The 15,569-nt window shown below is 39.9% G+C and overlaps 1 protein-coding gene across 5 annotated transcripts in view; it reads left to right on the forward strand.

Moving 5' to 3' along the window:
• The window catches only part of gria4a (glutamate receptor, ionotropic, AMPA 4a), a 195,887-nt gene that overhangs the window by 163,983 nt on the left and 16,335 nt on the right, over positions 1–15,569 (forward strand). For 2 of the 5 annotated variants that reach the window (XM_015951696.3, XM_015951698.3), the window contains exons 15-16: positions 2,914–3,161; positions 8,749–8,863. In XM_015951696.3, the coding sequence (XP_015807182.1) occupies positions 2,914–3,161; positions 8,749–8,863 (363 nt within the window). Of the gene's footprint in view, positions 1–2,913; positions 3,162–8,748; positions 8,864–10,442; positions 10,558–15,569 lie in introns of all 5 variants that reach the window. The other 3 variants (XM_015951695.3, XM_015951697.3, XM_054742742.2) reach the window with 2 other exon arrangements.

Raw genomic sequence — 15,569 nt, forward strand, 5'->3', positions numbered from 1 at the left:
CCGGTAATCCTATTTCAATTATCCAAAAGTTTTCATATTTAAGTCCAGCTTGTGTTTTGGTTACCTTTTTAGTGTGTTTCCCTTTTAGTACCAGTTATTTAATCATGCTAGGCATGTGTCTTATATAAAAACATCATGAATTTGTAACAACAGGTCCAATTAATATTCTACTATTCAAGTGATGAACTAATTTAATATTGGAGTGATGCTTGACTTGTCATGAGAGACATAGTGTTAAATTTTAAATGTGGCTATAAATGTCATTATATGCCACAGGGTCAGACTGGAAGATGGAAGAGACAGCTTTCCATCAGCCACGAAATATTATTCAAAGCCAATAAATGTCTACATCAGCTCAGAGGGTTTTCTCCATATGACAGGAAACTGTAGCAATAAATCAAATACAGTAAAATTGCCTTTAATTTTTAATGAATACTAAAGCACAAGTCCAGTCTAATTTCTGTTTTACTCAGATAGTGTCAACATATTGAAAAGCATATTTTTCATCAATGGCTGTCAGTGCGTTGGGTGTTCTTAAGCAAAGCATTTTAAGTTTAATAATGAAATCTATGAAGTGACTAGCAGCAAACTCCTCAATCACTTCATGCAGTTTATTATGCTAAACTCACCTTCTGCATCCTTTAGTGCTGCCATGTAGATTGCTACTGCCTCTATAAGCACTCCAAACGTAAAAAAAAATGCATCCATCCATTTTCTGTCAGTGTTTGGTTTTAGGAATTATGCGCCTAAAACAAGCCATTTCAAAAAGTTTCCAATTATGATGTCACAAATGAGGAAATTATTATGCAACCATCTCTCATGCGAAAGAGAGAGCTGCCACCAGTGGTGGCTTGTCCATAGGGGGCACTTGTGCACCGCCCCACCAGTCTAACAGGAAGAAGAAGAACATGGGAATTACAAAATATAAAAAAACAACATTAAAACTAAACTAAACTATCTATACATCAAACAGATTAAGTGGTGAGTATACTGTCATCTGCATTTAACAGTAGTTTAAAAATGTTATTTACACCTTTATCTCTACCAAATCATCTTGCGACGTGTTTCCTGTTCCTTTTGTGCGCAGCAATCTGTACCACTGAGCTACGCTAACTGGCGCATGCGCGCTGGTCCGTCCCCCCCCCCCCCCCCCCCAATATAAAAAATAGGAGAGTGTTTGGAGGCAGAGGTATAGTCTCAGCTCAGGTCAGGACAGAACTGTAAATTCTCAAACCAAGCCCCTCCTGGGTATCGGTAGCCTGGCAAGCCACGCTCCATTAACGGCTCTCGGTTGTGGGGCGGGTTCTACCGCTGTCTTTCAAATGATCTCCACATTCCACTGGACAAAGAATGTGACATACTCTTGTTTCACTCTGTTGCATCATCCCACCCACCAGGCATATAGAGTGCCCTGATTGGCCCACAAAGCAGATAAAGCTCTGTAATTTGTTCTCTAAGCAGATAGAGCACTATGATTGGCCCACCATTATGGACCAATCACAGCTCTTTATGTGTTTGAAACCCCTCTAGAGAGCAGTGATTGGCTAGCCAGAGTCCTGGTAGGAGCTGCAGAGGTTCCAATGGAGCATGCCTAGACCAAACTTTGCAAAGCAAGAATTTGGTCTAGTTCACTGGGCTAGGGTATCGGAGCTTCTTCACAGAAAGAAGCCTGAGCAAGAGATGGGTGGGCTTGTTTCTTAAAGTGAAAAGTACTGAAAATGTCAACAATAAAACTGCTTTATGTGAGAACATGAGTATGTTTGTTATTGACCATAGAACCACAATAACATGAATGTAACTACATATTGTATGTGTTTGATTAAAAGCAGTCATGCTTTTTGTACAAGTCTGTGTCAATAAAACAACAAAGCTCCAGTATGAAGATCTTCACCACATTTGTTTGTATCTGTATTTACTAATGCAATATTCTGATGTACATCTGTACGTCTGTGTCCTTAAAGCTATTTCTCATTTTTCGAAACTCAAATTTAAATTTTTGTACTTTATTCTATTTATTGAAGGTTACAATAACACCTTTGTGTCTTCCCCTGTATTATTTTTCCTCCTAATCTCTGAACCCATCTTCCCACTGGAAGCATCAGCAGCACATAACGCCACTGCTTCAAATTAGAATCCATTTTGGTCCATGCGTGATTCAATCCAGTTCTGACGCGGAAAATTTTTAAGGTGCAACCCAGCAGCGCCACGCCACCAAAGATATGCCGCTAACTGCCTGTGGGTCATGTCAATTTCCGCAGTGAACATAGGGCTAGACAGGCAATCACACACAGTTTCAGTGTAAAATCCCTGTCGATTTTCAAAATAAAAGACTTTTGCAGCAATGGGATTTCATATCTATGTAGATTACATCAATAAAAGTGATCTAACGGCTTATTTACTCCAAACATCGTTCCAGAAGTGCAGTGGTGTGTTTTACATGGCTTTAATCCAGGCAGGGGAGAGGAACAACATCATATATGACATCCAACGTGTTTTCCTTCTTTTTGGTTTAATGGCGGATGGCATAAACAAGCCATGACCTTTGAAGTCTCGAGGGATTTTGTGATCTTGCGAGTCCAGTAAGGAGCAAAGCAGAGAAGCCGCTCCGTGGTTGAGACTCTCCCGGTGTGTACTGGCATGCAGCGATCGTCACGAGTAAACCGTTCCGCTGCGCTGATGCTTCTAGTGTGAATCAGGGGTAATTGTATGTGCTGTTCCGCACTGTGGAATTAATAAAGTCTATTCTATTTTATTTAGTTCTTTCCTCCGGCAAAACTACTTTTTAGTGAGCTGCGCTGAATTAATTTCTCGTCTTTAAACTCAGTCACAAACATCATGTTAAAAATGTGTCCTTCAAGTGTTCATCTTTGTAGATGACATTTGCTTTCTTCTCTCACCTCTCCTCCATCCCAGAGGTCCAAGATAGCCGTATATGAGAAGATGTGGTCATATATGAAGTCTGCCGAGCCGTCCGTCTTTACCAAAACCACGGCGGAAGGTGTGGCTAGAGTTCGCAAGTCCAAGGGGAAGTACGCCTTCCTCTTGGAGTCCACCATGAATGAGTACACGGAGCAGCGCAAGCCCTGTGACACAATGAAAGTTGGAGGGAACCTGGACTCCAAAGGATATGGAATTGCCACACCAAAAGGCTCACAGTTAAGGTGGGTGGAATAGTGTAACAATAGGAAGCAGTAGCAATGCTGTACTATTGCTGCGATATTCCACCTACCCTGCTGTGCCTCTGATTTTCCATCTATAGATCAACCAGTCACTGCTGTCAGGTGACTCACTTATCTCCAAAAATGTTATGATTGGTTATTGATTTATTCCAGTAGTAAAGTACATCGATTAATCATTACAATAAACATTATGCAACTGTTTTCACTTGGCAGCAATGACTTAGATAAGTGTTGAATTAATGTGCTTCATCTTGCCTTCTCATTAGCCTTGTTTTCTTTCTTTTCATCTTTTTTTGCTCTCATTTTCTTTTACGCCTTTGTGTGTAACTGTGCCTGCTTGTCTAGTCTATAGTTCCTTATGCTTTCCTGCCACTTCTATTAATTTTGCCTTGCATCCTTCAGATTTGTTTTATTACCCATATGTCTCTTCGTGGTTGTATGCCTTCTTTCTTCTCTGCTGCTCTGTCAACCATTCTTTTATTCCCCAGGGCCAACTTTCAGGTAACTCTGTTCACTTTTACCTCTTTAACGATGATGATGATGATGATAAATGTATTATCCAAATGTTGCCAAAAGGAGGGGCCGATCCTCAGACTGCTGCCATTTTCACTGGAGCCATAAGGGGGGGATTTATAGATGATCAGGGAACAGAAACAGGTAATTGAGGGGCATGGCCAATGGGGGGACAAGAAAATACAAATATTCAGGCACAAAATTTCTGAGTCACTAATTAGAACATGTCTTTTTCATTCTTTCATAATCTAAATTGGTAGGTGATTGAATTACACCAAAAGCGAGTTCACAGTTGGTATCAAATAGTGAAGACTGATTACATTATAACTACAACAAGAGTGTAAGATAGAGGAAATGAATGAGAAGCGACCAATTTTTCTTGAAGTAGGTCATTTTGTTATGATTTTTCCTCAGCTGACACTTGCATTCAATGTATTTACAGATTTCAATTAGATGTGCCAGCAATGAATAGACTATTTAAGCATAAACTGGATTTGGTCTGGTCTGTTTGATGGTTTACACAAATATCATCAGGCATTGCTCTTTAAGTCTAGTTTATAGTTCTCCGTTTGCAGTGGAACACCAAAATCCATCAACCTAAGCGTTGAGTGGCAGGCCCACAGAGGCTAATGGAGACATGTCCGTCAAAAGTGATGGAAATTGCAAGCCTGTGATTGGTCAGCACGCCACTTCCTTTAAAATCACCAGCAGCAATTTAATTCAATTTATGTATGTAGCACCAAATCACTATAGCGATCAACTGCGACTCACCATAAAATAGTGGAGTGCTGAAGATCTCAAGCAGCAGGTGCAGAGTAGATTGAAGGATGCCTTGCAGAAGAAATCTGATGACAAGAAGTTATACAAAAGTTTTAATTCACGAAAGGAAATTGCATGAAACGTGGCTTTAGAGGTGGCTGACTGCATGAAGGGGTGGAGGAGAATGAGGGAGAAATGTGTCCATGTTAAAAACTCTCTGAAATACATGTAAACAATATGAAAGCAAATACAAAATAGTATATAGACCATTGTGGACCAGACTTCTGTCTGCAACGGTAGCAGGACCCTCGCAGAAATACACTACGCCCTCTCTTTTCCTGGCGGGGAATTACTTTGCAACACTCCCCAGGTAATGGAAAAGTGTGGAAGAAAAACGTGTCTGTTGATGCATTTGTGTGACTTCGCACCGAACTGGAAAATAAATATAAACTAGCTTTTATTTTAAAGTTATTCAAATTATTCAAGAGCACATAAGTGAGAAATACATATTAAGATCTGTCATGTGGCCCACAATAGAACCCCTTCACTCTGGGTGGTGACCAAGCTGTGATGGAAAAGTTTAGCCAGAGAATTGACAGTTTTGGTAGGGTCTTGGCATAGCCTTTAGGTGCATGTTTAGAATGCAGTGGACTCATTATTATCAGTGTTGTATATATGCACACACCTTTATTGCAGGTTTGATGTGGTTTATTGTCTTAGTAGCAGAGTTAAATCAAGGTTGTACCTTTTGATGGGGCCATGTCTGGATGGGCCCCAATGGTGGTGCAACATTGGGCATAGAAGAAGAAGAAGAAGAAGAAAATATCATTTCTATAGCGCCTCTCAAGATAAAAATCACGAGGCGCTTAAATTGAACCTGCATACATTGCAGGTTCAGTGTGGAAACGAGTTGCTGACATTTAGTGTGGTAAATGTGCAGAAGGGTCCCACAAAATATCAGTTATAAAAAAAACAGTAATGTGATTATGATTGTCTTGTCGCCAAAGGAGGCTTTATTAAAGGTATGGAACACTTGTTTAATCAATACATTTGCAGTGGTCTGTAGTAGGAATAATTGCCTTTTAAGTCAGACTTAGAGGGAAACAAAGCCCCAGTGCGCCATTTTCAGTAACTAGTAACTAGTCTTATTTCCTGATATTTAGACATCTCGCCTCAGACAGGGTAACAGCAAATTAACTCTACTCTACAACTGACTCAGTTTACTCTGCAATGTTGATGTTTTACCTCCACAAATAACACAAGCCTGGAGGAGTTCTGCTGTGTGGTGGAGATTGCTAATGCTAACAGTTAGCTTCTACCAGCTGCTGAGTTTAGAAAAGACCCAAGCAATGGAATTTATACCCAGAATTTATAACACAGAATCACTTCAACTTTGCCAGTAGGTCATGTTTTCTTGCACAACACTGCTTTGTTGAAACTGAACAAATAAATATAAAATTCTAAAGCACGCATCAAATCATGCATGACTTCTTCTAGTTTGAGAATCTGAGATTTCTTAGAATTTTTCTTTCCCATTTTGCCATTACAGGTGATAAATTCCTCTTTGAATTTCAGAAAACTATAAATTAACAGAAAAACCTTCCCAACTCCTCCTTACTTTAATGTTTTTTTCATCAACTCTGTCTTCACTGAAGCAACTAAACCAAATCAAAACTAAAATAACTGTTTTGTTGATTTTTATTCTAGTTTGTGAAAAAGAAAAGCCCAATAGGCACTGACTCACATGGCTTCAAGCTAAGTAAATAAATTGCTGCTATTCATTTAAATATTCTGCAGTCTGAGCTCTAAAAAGGTCAGTGTGTCTGTGCCTTTTGGGTACCTAATTAGCACATCACTTCCACGTTAAATCCCAAAAGTCTAAAGTTTCAGCTGAAACCTGCTTTGAAACAGCAAAGTAAAGCTCAACCTCGTCTTCTCGATGTGACAAGTGCCCACGGAGGGAAAATAATTGACCAAATTTAGCAAAGTTTGACCTCCTGCTCTCTCTTCTGTCCCTCCATCTACCTCTGTTAAGAATGAAGGTTTGCTGCGTGTCCTAAATAGCACATCAGCTACACACCCTGTCCTATAACTCCCTCCTCCTCCCCTCATCTACTGTCCACCAGAACCTCAGTCCTTCTGCAGTTGACCTCTTATTTAGGAGATTGTTTCCATTAAACAGGGAGAAGTGACTGACCGCATGTGGTTGTGTTCCTTTTTAAGCCCCTAAAACATATTTCTGACTATCCACTGCTGTCTCTGGCTTCTCTCAGCTGGTGGAAACACACGTGGCTGTGAGTGTGCACGTCAGCTGAGTCTGCCTCTCCTCTTGTTGCATTATTCACACACATCTTTGACTTGGTAAAGTTAATGAGCATGAACACCCATTTAATAGAAATAAGCTTAACATATATTGTGTATTTCTTGCTTTCTGATGTAAAATGACTATGTGAATATTGATGACTAATTGTAATGTTGTTTATTTTGATTTATGATTATTAGATACGTTTGATCTTTTCTCCTCCATATTTTCTATGTTTAAAAAGTCACATTCTGTTGCTGAGATCACCCCAGAGAATGCTGTCTCATCTCTGAACCTCTTGATTCTTACTCTGGCCTATCTTTACAGCCTAAACTGTTATTTATTTGTTCATTTATTTATTTGTTTGCTTTTTTGTTTATATTATTAGCTGAAAACTTTTCACACAGTAAAACTCTGAGATCTCCTTTCCGTTCTGTAATAGATTACTGTCTAACTTTCACATTTCTTTGCTCCATTTACATCCTAATTATTAGCCCTTTGTAACCTTTTGTCACAAAAGTGCATCGAATCATGTTAGCGCCTTTAGGTGGAGCATTAGGATTAGTACTTTTATCATAAAGCTGCCACATCCAGTCCTATCCATGTCTACTGCCTCCTAGTGGAGGAGCTCAAGTTTGCAAGGGTCATTTGTATTGCTTTATTACTGTTGTAATAATTATATAATTACATAAGTAAATATAATGATATATAGGTGTTACATTAACATCAGCTAATAAATAGTTCCGATTTTGTAAGCATATTAATATTATTTCATTATTAATATTATTATTAGTAGTAGTAGTAGTAGTAGTAGTAGTAGTAGTAGTAGTAGTAGGAGTAGTAGTAGTAGTCGTATCATTATCATTGTCATTATTAGTATTAGTATTAGTATTGTGTCATGTTTTAAAGGTTTGTTGCATAGATTACACAATCTGCTGTAATGAATAGAGATGAGGACTGGACAGAAAACAAGTGAAAAAACTACTTTGTTCAAAAGAAAAGAGAAAAATACTAAGAAAGAACCTCAGAAAGCTTAAAACAATTTATAAAATCACTTTTAAAGATTCAACTAGTCTTACTTCACTCATTTCCTGTTTGAAAAACGTAACAAATGCTGTTGCCTGGCAGACCGAGAGGGCGAAGCTGCTAACAAATATGCACACGCAGGCTCATAACGACATTGTGACATCATAATGTACCAATGAACGTCATAATGTACCTCTTACACAATAGTGATGGAAGATTTAAATTAATTTGCTGTGCAGAGTTTTGGGAGTTGAAGGCATTACAACACTGACAGTTAAGTGCCAAATTATTGAGTACACATGTCTACAGCACGATTGGACACTCATTTGCATTGTTTATCAGCAAATAAAAGTTGATTTGGGGGTGACTTGCTCATTAATGAAATAGTTGTTGGTTTTTGTGCAAAGGCTCAACTGTCTAACTCGTTACCAAATCATCTCAGTTAGTGAAAATGAGTGTAGAGTAGTGCGATAAAGGCAACAAGTGCTGATCTAAATAGGTCTAGCTGCAGAAAGTTCATTTAAATGTCGGATACACATTTGCATACACTGAAGAACTTGAGGATATTTAACCCCACATCCCTGGATTCAGTTTTAAGGTCAGCCTACTTAGTAAAAATACTCTACATACAGCACGCATCCATACATATTAAAAAAGGGGAACTGTTGAAGTGAACAAGCTGCAGAAATACTACCTGACACAGTGTTGCATCTTCTTTTGTTGCAAAGTGATGCTCAGCATCAGAAGAAGATAGAAACTGACAATTAATGAAACAAATTCAAACAGCAGGAGGCAGCATTGTTTGGGGTGCATCTCTTACCTTGATCTCACCTCAACTCCTCCTGATTTTCCCTCCTCTCTTCCTCCTCCAACACCCCCTCCAGCCTGTGGTTTCCATCATTCTTGTCTGTCCCTCCATCCTCTGCTCTGACCAAACTATTTTATCTGTCCCTCCTTTCTTACTTAAAGAAACGCGGTCAACCTGGCCGTGCTAAAACTCAACGAGCAGGGCCTGTTGGACAAATTGAAAAACAAGTGGTGGTATGACAAAGGAGAATGTGGCAGCGGGGGAGGGGATTCCAAGGTTAGCCCTCTATGTCTGGCCCCCCCAACCGCTTTAGGTGACGGGGGCCGCTCAGTGGCCGAGTGGTTCACGACAGCCCCCGTCCTCAGAGTGTGTAACACACGCACCTGCCCCAGCAAATGACTTCAAATTGTCTAAACATTACATATGTCTTCATCTGTGTGCTTCTTTAAGTGCAGGTAAAAGTGATAATCAGCTAAAAAAGACAATATTAAAAGTGTGTTTGGCCTTCATTTGGTAATGCTTTACAACGAGTGAGCCCAAAGGTAATAAAAACCCCTGTTTCAAATGCACATGATGGCAAAGAAAGGGTGAGATCACTGTGAAAACAGGCATATTCGCCCTCTGGTGGCAGCCCTGGGAAGAGGAGAGTGAATAACTGAAACCCAGACCATCCATACTCACCTGATGAGCTGACTTGTGTCTGAGATTATGTCACCCTACATTATTAATAGAGGCTTATGCGTCTCATCTTTCAGATATGATTTTTGTTTCAGTATTGATGTTGCTTTTTTTTGTTGCTTCTACTCTTTAATATTAAGGCATTCTCAAGGTGAGAAGGAAAAATGAGTCCATTCAGCTAATGATGATAGAATTTATTGCTCTGCTGCTGGATCACAAATGGTGGTAAATGTTATCAAGTTTATCTGCATGATTCGCCCTCCATAACAAATGTGAACTTTTAATTTGTGCAACCCAAACCAAGGTCATTTACATTTACAATGTGTTTTGTGATGGGAACAAATTTCATTAAAATATTTTACTTAATTCTGCAGTTTTTACAGCTAACAGAGAAGTTCTCCAAGCTGCATTGATTTTACACTCTTCTAACTAGTTCATGCAGATTAGCTGCTTTTTCCAGAGAAGCAATACAAGAATTGCTTCTTAAGCATGAAAAGGATTTAAGGAATATAAGACGTAATTATTCTCTTCTTATTTCCTCACAGAACATCAAGATGACTTGTCTTAGCAAGTTTAATTGAGTTTGGGGTTTTGAAAGGTTAGCCAAAATGGTTTTGTGCCACTATACACAAGACTGATTTATCTTCTAGAAGAATGCTTTGACCGCATGCTGGCACCAGATAGATGAATAAAGTCATACAAATTCACCTTCAAATGATTATGAATCGCTGTATATTTATGGCTATTCACCGGAGAAATGTCCGGATGTTTTAGTTTATCCAAAACCTGAAAATGTTCCAAGGATAATAAAAACAGGTAGATTGAGAGTTTATTAAATCTCCTTGAATGAAAACCCAGAGTCGGCCTGATGCTAATAGTCCTGATTTGATACTAACTTGTGGTTGATATTGGCCAGCTGGGGCAGAATGGGTGTGTTACCAGGAGTGACAAAGGTGGGTCCCACTCATATGTCTGTAGCTCGACTTAGCTCCTTCGTTTCCCCCCCGGCCCCTCCTCGAACGAGCGTACACACATGTACTCAGTGGGATCCATGCTAGGTCACCTGATGTATGACAAGTTTCTATGTATCTGAGCTGTTCAATGCAAATGTGAAGTACTATAATAACATAAAATAACATGACCTATGATGTTATTTATGTTATTTTTACACGCAAAGAACCCCGGTAAACCTTGCAGTTTTGAAACTGAGCGAAGCAGGCGTCTTAGACAAACTGAAAAACAAATGGTGGTATGACAAGGGAGAGTGTGGACCCAAGGACTCTGGAAGTAAGGTCAGTCTCACGCTGCTGCAGCCTGCAGAACGCTAGTCTGAAACTCATCATGAATACGCTCCAGATTACTGCAACTACTGCCTTAGAAACAGCTTTTCCTCAAACACTTTCTTAATTAGTCTGAAACTGGTTTCAAACATGTTCAATGTGAGACTCAAAGCTCTATTTGGATGATTTATTAAAAGATGTAATTATTTATAAAACTGTGTTCTGGTTTATTAGACACCAGAACGAATTCAGTTTCTGTAGCAATCTGTGGCAATTCCATCTTCATTATTGTTATAGTATTATCGCAAATCTACACTTTTCATAATTTTTATTCTCATTTGAAAATTAAAGCTGGGGTATGTAGTGTGACATCATCAAGGAGCCGAAAGCCATGCCTCATACCACACACATGCACACTAACAGCGCTAGCAGAGGGTACCCCTGTGGCTGCATTGGTTTTTAGTTTTTAAATGTTCCTGCTCAGACACACTTGCTAATCACTCATTTTAATCAAATCTGCAGTCTTAAAGCAAGGAAGCTTTTAAATATGGCAGGAATCCGGCAATTGTGATGCTAGCATACCCTTTACTAATGCCACAACAGGCTAAAACATAGACAAACCCTTTTTCGTTCCACTTCCTCCTCTTCCACAGTTAGCATGTTGTTTACAGACTCACAATGCAGGTCGAGTTAGCATCCAAGCTAGGTTGGTGTGCTAAGCTGACTGAGGCGTCTGCATCCCCCGTAGTGAATGCTGGGAACTGCAGCACATTCTCATTGATCGACAGTTCCCTCTTGTGGATACACAATTCTGTTGGTCATTTCTATAGGAGGATCTTTGTTGACATCTTTTTTCATCTTTGTGTGCATGCGCCAGTGGCTGAGCGGCAAAAACAAACTGCTATCAATTTGCGCCGTACACTTTTAAAAGAGTTTATGAACAGAATCCCTGATAAATAAATACTTCAATGTCTAAAGACAAGAGGAGGTTTGGACAGAAGCTTAAAATCTGTATTTAAGGTTAGTAAAAGGTTAGTAAAAGCCCGTATGCACTGATGCAGGTGCAGAAGCATGACTCAGGCTTAAGTCTTCATTAATCTGTGTCCTTATTTATTTATTTTTTTGTTATTTTAGTGATCGGGGATTGAGACACCTGAATCAGAACGCAAAACAACATGACTCCGTGGATTTAAAAATACATGAAGATGAATGTATTTAAATGCATCTTCTCTGATTAACAAATACGTGGTCACAAAAACTTACCGTGAACAAAATGAGCCTCACAAACTGCTAGTTGCTGCAGGAGTCCAGGATTTTTCGGAGAGTCCGGTTCGCTTCTCATCATCTCTTTCGTACTTCACAGTTGTTTACGGATGAAATTCCAATAAAACTTTTTATCAAGCCTCCCACGAGCCAAATTATCAACAGCAAGAATAGTCCATCCACTTTGCGAAATCCTCCTCAAACATGCAAAACAATTAAATTATAGTCAAAATGCGTTGTTTCTTGCCACACACTACCGTGATGCACTGCAAAAAGCATGAACACTGACATCACAAAAGATCCTCCTATTGATCAATACTCTAGGCTCGCGTAAATTATCTGGCCAGAGGAAGGACTTGGAGGAAATATAAATCACGAAAAATGCTCTACTTTATAGCATAGAACAGGATCAGATTAAAGCCCTGCACGGGCCTAAAATCTGAGCCCGTGTCCGGCCCGGCCCGAGGGGGTGGAGCCCCAGCCCGACCCGGTCCGAAAAGGTTTTCAGGATTCTCTGGCCCGACCTGAGCCTGAGCCCGACTTTTTTTCAACCAACTAAATGAAAACAAAGTGCGTCAATCCTGACCAATGTGTTAAAAGACGTGCAGGATCCGATCAATTTGTTTTTCCCTCATTTACCGTTACGGAGATAACGGCGCACTGGCTCTGGTGGTAATCAAGTTAAATTTTATCTCTTTCCAACAATTTTCAAAAGAAAACAAAACAGTCAAAAGCAGGGCTTGTGTTGTTTGGACCGGATAGTTCCCGTATTTGACCGTTTATGTTGACGGAGAAAGAATAGAAAGAATTACCCCGACGCAAGCAGACGAACTGACATTTTATTCTACCCACATCGCAGATGTAGCTAAATCGCTCAAGAAAAGATTCACATCTGAACATCTGAGCTGGACACTGCTCAGCACATATGTGCACAGCGAGCTGAAGTTGTGGAGATTGGCTTGGAGCGCGTCACAGAACCAGAGCGCATGCGTGAAGGTTCCTCCCACTGAAGCTAGTGTTTTCCAAACCCTGTCTCTCAGAGAGCCTTGTCACTTAGAAAATGTTCCCTGATTATGAAACTTTGGCTGAATAGCGCTTGTTCCTGTCTCCAATGTGGCAATGCATCCAGGAGCCGTCTGAGGAGAGTCCCAGAATCTCACATCCTCTTCAGCTCAGAAAGCGCCTATGATTACGCACAAGCGTGACGCGTCAACCCGGTCTCACAGTAAGACCGGGTTGGGCCTGTTCAGGTTTACACAGACAATCTTTACATAGAATTGACTTACAGATATAAAATTAATTCAGTAAAATATAAAGCATTTTATTTAAATATCCATTCATTATTTTACAAACACAGAGAGCCGCATCAGATTCAGATCAGCGGGAAGATTCCTCCGACTGAATTCAGTCGGAGGAATCTTCCCGCATGCGCTCTGGTTCTGAGACGCGCTCCAAGCCCCTCTCCACATCTTCAGCTCACTGTGTACCTTATGTAGTACGCACTGACAGCGAGCTGCGCTGAGCAGTGTCCAGCTCAGATGTTCAGATGGGAATCTTTTCTTGGGTGATTTAGCTACATCTGCGATTTGCGTAGAATAAAATGTCAGTTTGTCTGCTTGCGTCGGTGTAATTCTTTCTATTCTTTCTCCTTCAAAATAAACGGTCAAATATGGGAACTATCCGGTCAACACAGCACAAGCCCTGCTTTTAACTGTTCTGTTTTCTTTTGAAAATTGTTGCAAAGAGATATAATTAAACTTGATTAACACCAGAGCTAGGCGCACTGCACCGTTATCTCTCACTGTAAATGAGGGAAAAACAAATTGATCTGATCCTTTTCTGACCTTCCCCACCTACAAAGTTTAATTACAACAATCAAACGTGACAGAGCCTGGATTTGTATTCTGAACAGTCTAAACATGTTTTAAAAAGAAACGTATGACAAAAGTGGCACCTGCTCAGTAAAACCACCAACAGGGTGAAAAATATCAAAATATTGTAGGCAGAGACGGGCTACAACTTCTGGATCCACTTTATATAAATCGTTTTATTGATTATCGTCTTATGAAGGATAACTTTGACATACACGAGCGACCGGTACTGGCTGCTGTCACCTGTTGTGATTGGTTAAAGCAGCTCTCTGCTGTCTGAGGGTAGGCCCCGCCCACAACGCCGCGGCTGCTGTGGCAGCCAGTGTTTTCTTTACTGTGGGAAACAGGTAATAATGGCTCTTTGATGGGAACAGGTTGCCGACCCCTGGTTTAAGTGTTTCATTTTTTTTATGAATTTGATTAAAAATAAAGGCGCCCGGCCCGTGTCCGAGGGCCGTCAGGCCGGGCCGACCCGAGGGCCTAGGGCTTTAGTGCAGGGCTCTAGATCAGATAGTCAAATGTAGTCAAATGTAAGCATTTTTTAGGTTACTTCTAACAAGTTAAACTATGCACCCCAGCTTTAAATGTCATTGAACACATGCAGTAGATGGGAAAAACACTGTTTTAAGTACTAGCTAGTTAAAATATGTAACTACTGGCTCTTGCTTTCCTATTTAGCTATATTTTTCATTTATTTAACATTATATTCTTAATATACTTGTAAATAATTTCCTCCTTTCTGTAGCAGAGGAATGTTATTTGGATAAACTAATGCGGTCATTTTGATGAATGCACAGTCCACAAAGAGTAAGGTTGATTATAGATGGAATTACATGTAGGAAGCTGTGGCATATGTCACCATGTGCGCAGAAAATGTGTGAATTTGTGAACAAAATAATTAACTTAAATGCAAGTTAAATGAAAACATAAGCAGCTGACTGCACATGCAAATAGGATAGTTAAACCAAATGACAGTTATGTTATGTATTCTTTAATCCACTAAACCTGTGAATAGACTTATATTTTTTAACTGTCAGCATAGCCACTGAGGATTTTGTACTCATTAATAGATCACATCCTGAATTAAAAACAACATTTACAAAAAGTATTCCAATTAAAAATAGTCTAAATTCTATTTTTTGGTTCTTTTTTAAAACACAGATAAGGTTTTTCTTTACCTTGCTGATGTTTCGTTTGCAGCTGCAAACATCTTCAGAGCTGACGCTGATGGTGGCGTCACTTCCTACTCCATTTATCCGCGGGCAGCAGAGGACATTGTCGCCCGCTGCTGCCCGCTTTCCCCTCTCCGATGATGCAGTCCCATGCGCGATCCAATGAGTAAACTCCATCGTCTCTGTCCATGGTCCCACATCCATGTCTCCTTATCTCTATAGCTTCTTTTATCCATCTTTTGTATTTCTGTTGTTCGGTGTTTATGATCCTTGTGTTGTCCCAGGTTTTCTCTTGTGCAGTGATCTGTTACGGCCGATTTCTTTATTGTGCTTTCTGCTTCTTCTTTTGCTGGTCTTGTGTGTCTTCGACTTGTTTCATTCTCGCACTATGGACATCAGAACACCCCACCATACATAAAATGTCAGTAATCAGAACATTATATCACCGAGCAAACATGATAACAGAAGAAAGAGACGTAAACAAGAGGACAAACACATACAACACGCTTTAAAGACCTGTAGATACCCAACATGGGCAATAAACAAAGGAAAACAACAAACAACAACAGAAAGAAAAGAACAACCAAAGCAAAGAACCAGAAACCCAGAAACCCAGAAAGACAAGAACCAAAACCAGTGATAACCTTACCATACATCAGAGGCATAACAGAAGAAATAAGAGCAACAATGATAAAACACAACATAAACACACCAACAA

Source organism: Nothobranchius furzeri, chromosome 13 (genome assembly GCF_043380555.1).
Source record: "Nothobranchius furzeri strain GRZ-AD chromosome 13, NfurGRZ-RIMD1, whole genome shotgun sequence".
NCBI lineage: Eukaryota > Metazoa > Chordata > Actinopteri > Cyprinodontiformes > Nothobranchiidae > Nothobranchius > Nothobranchius furzeri.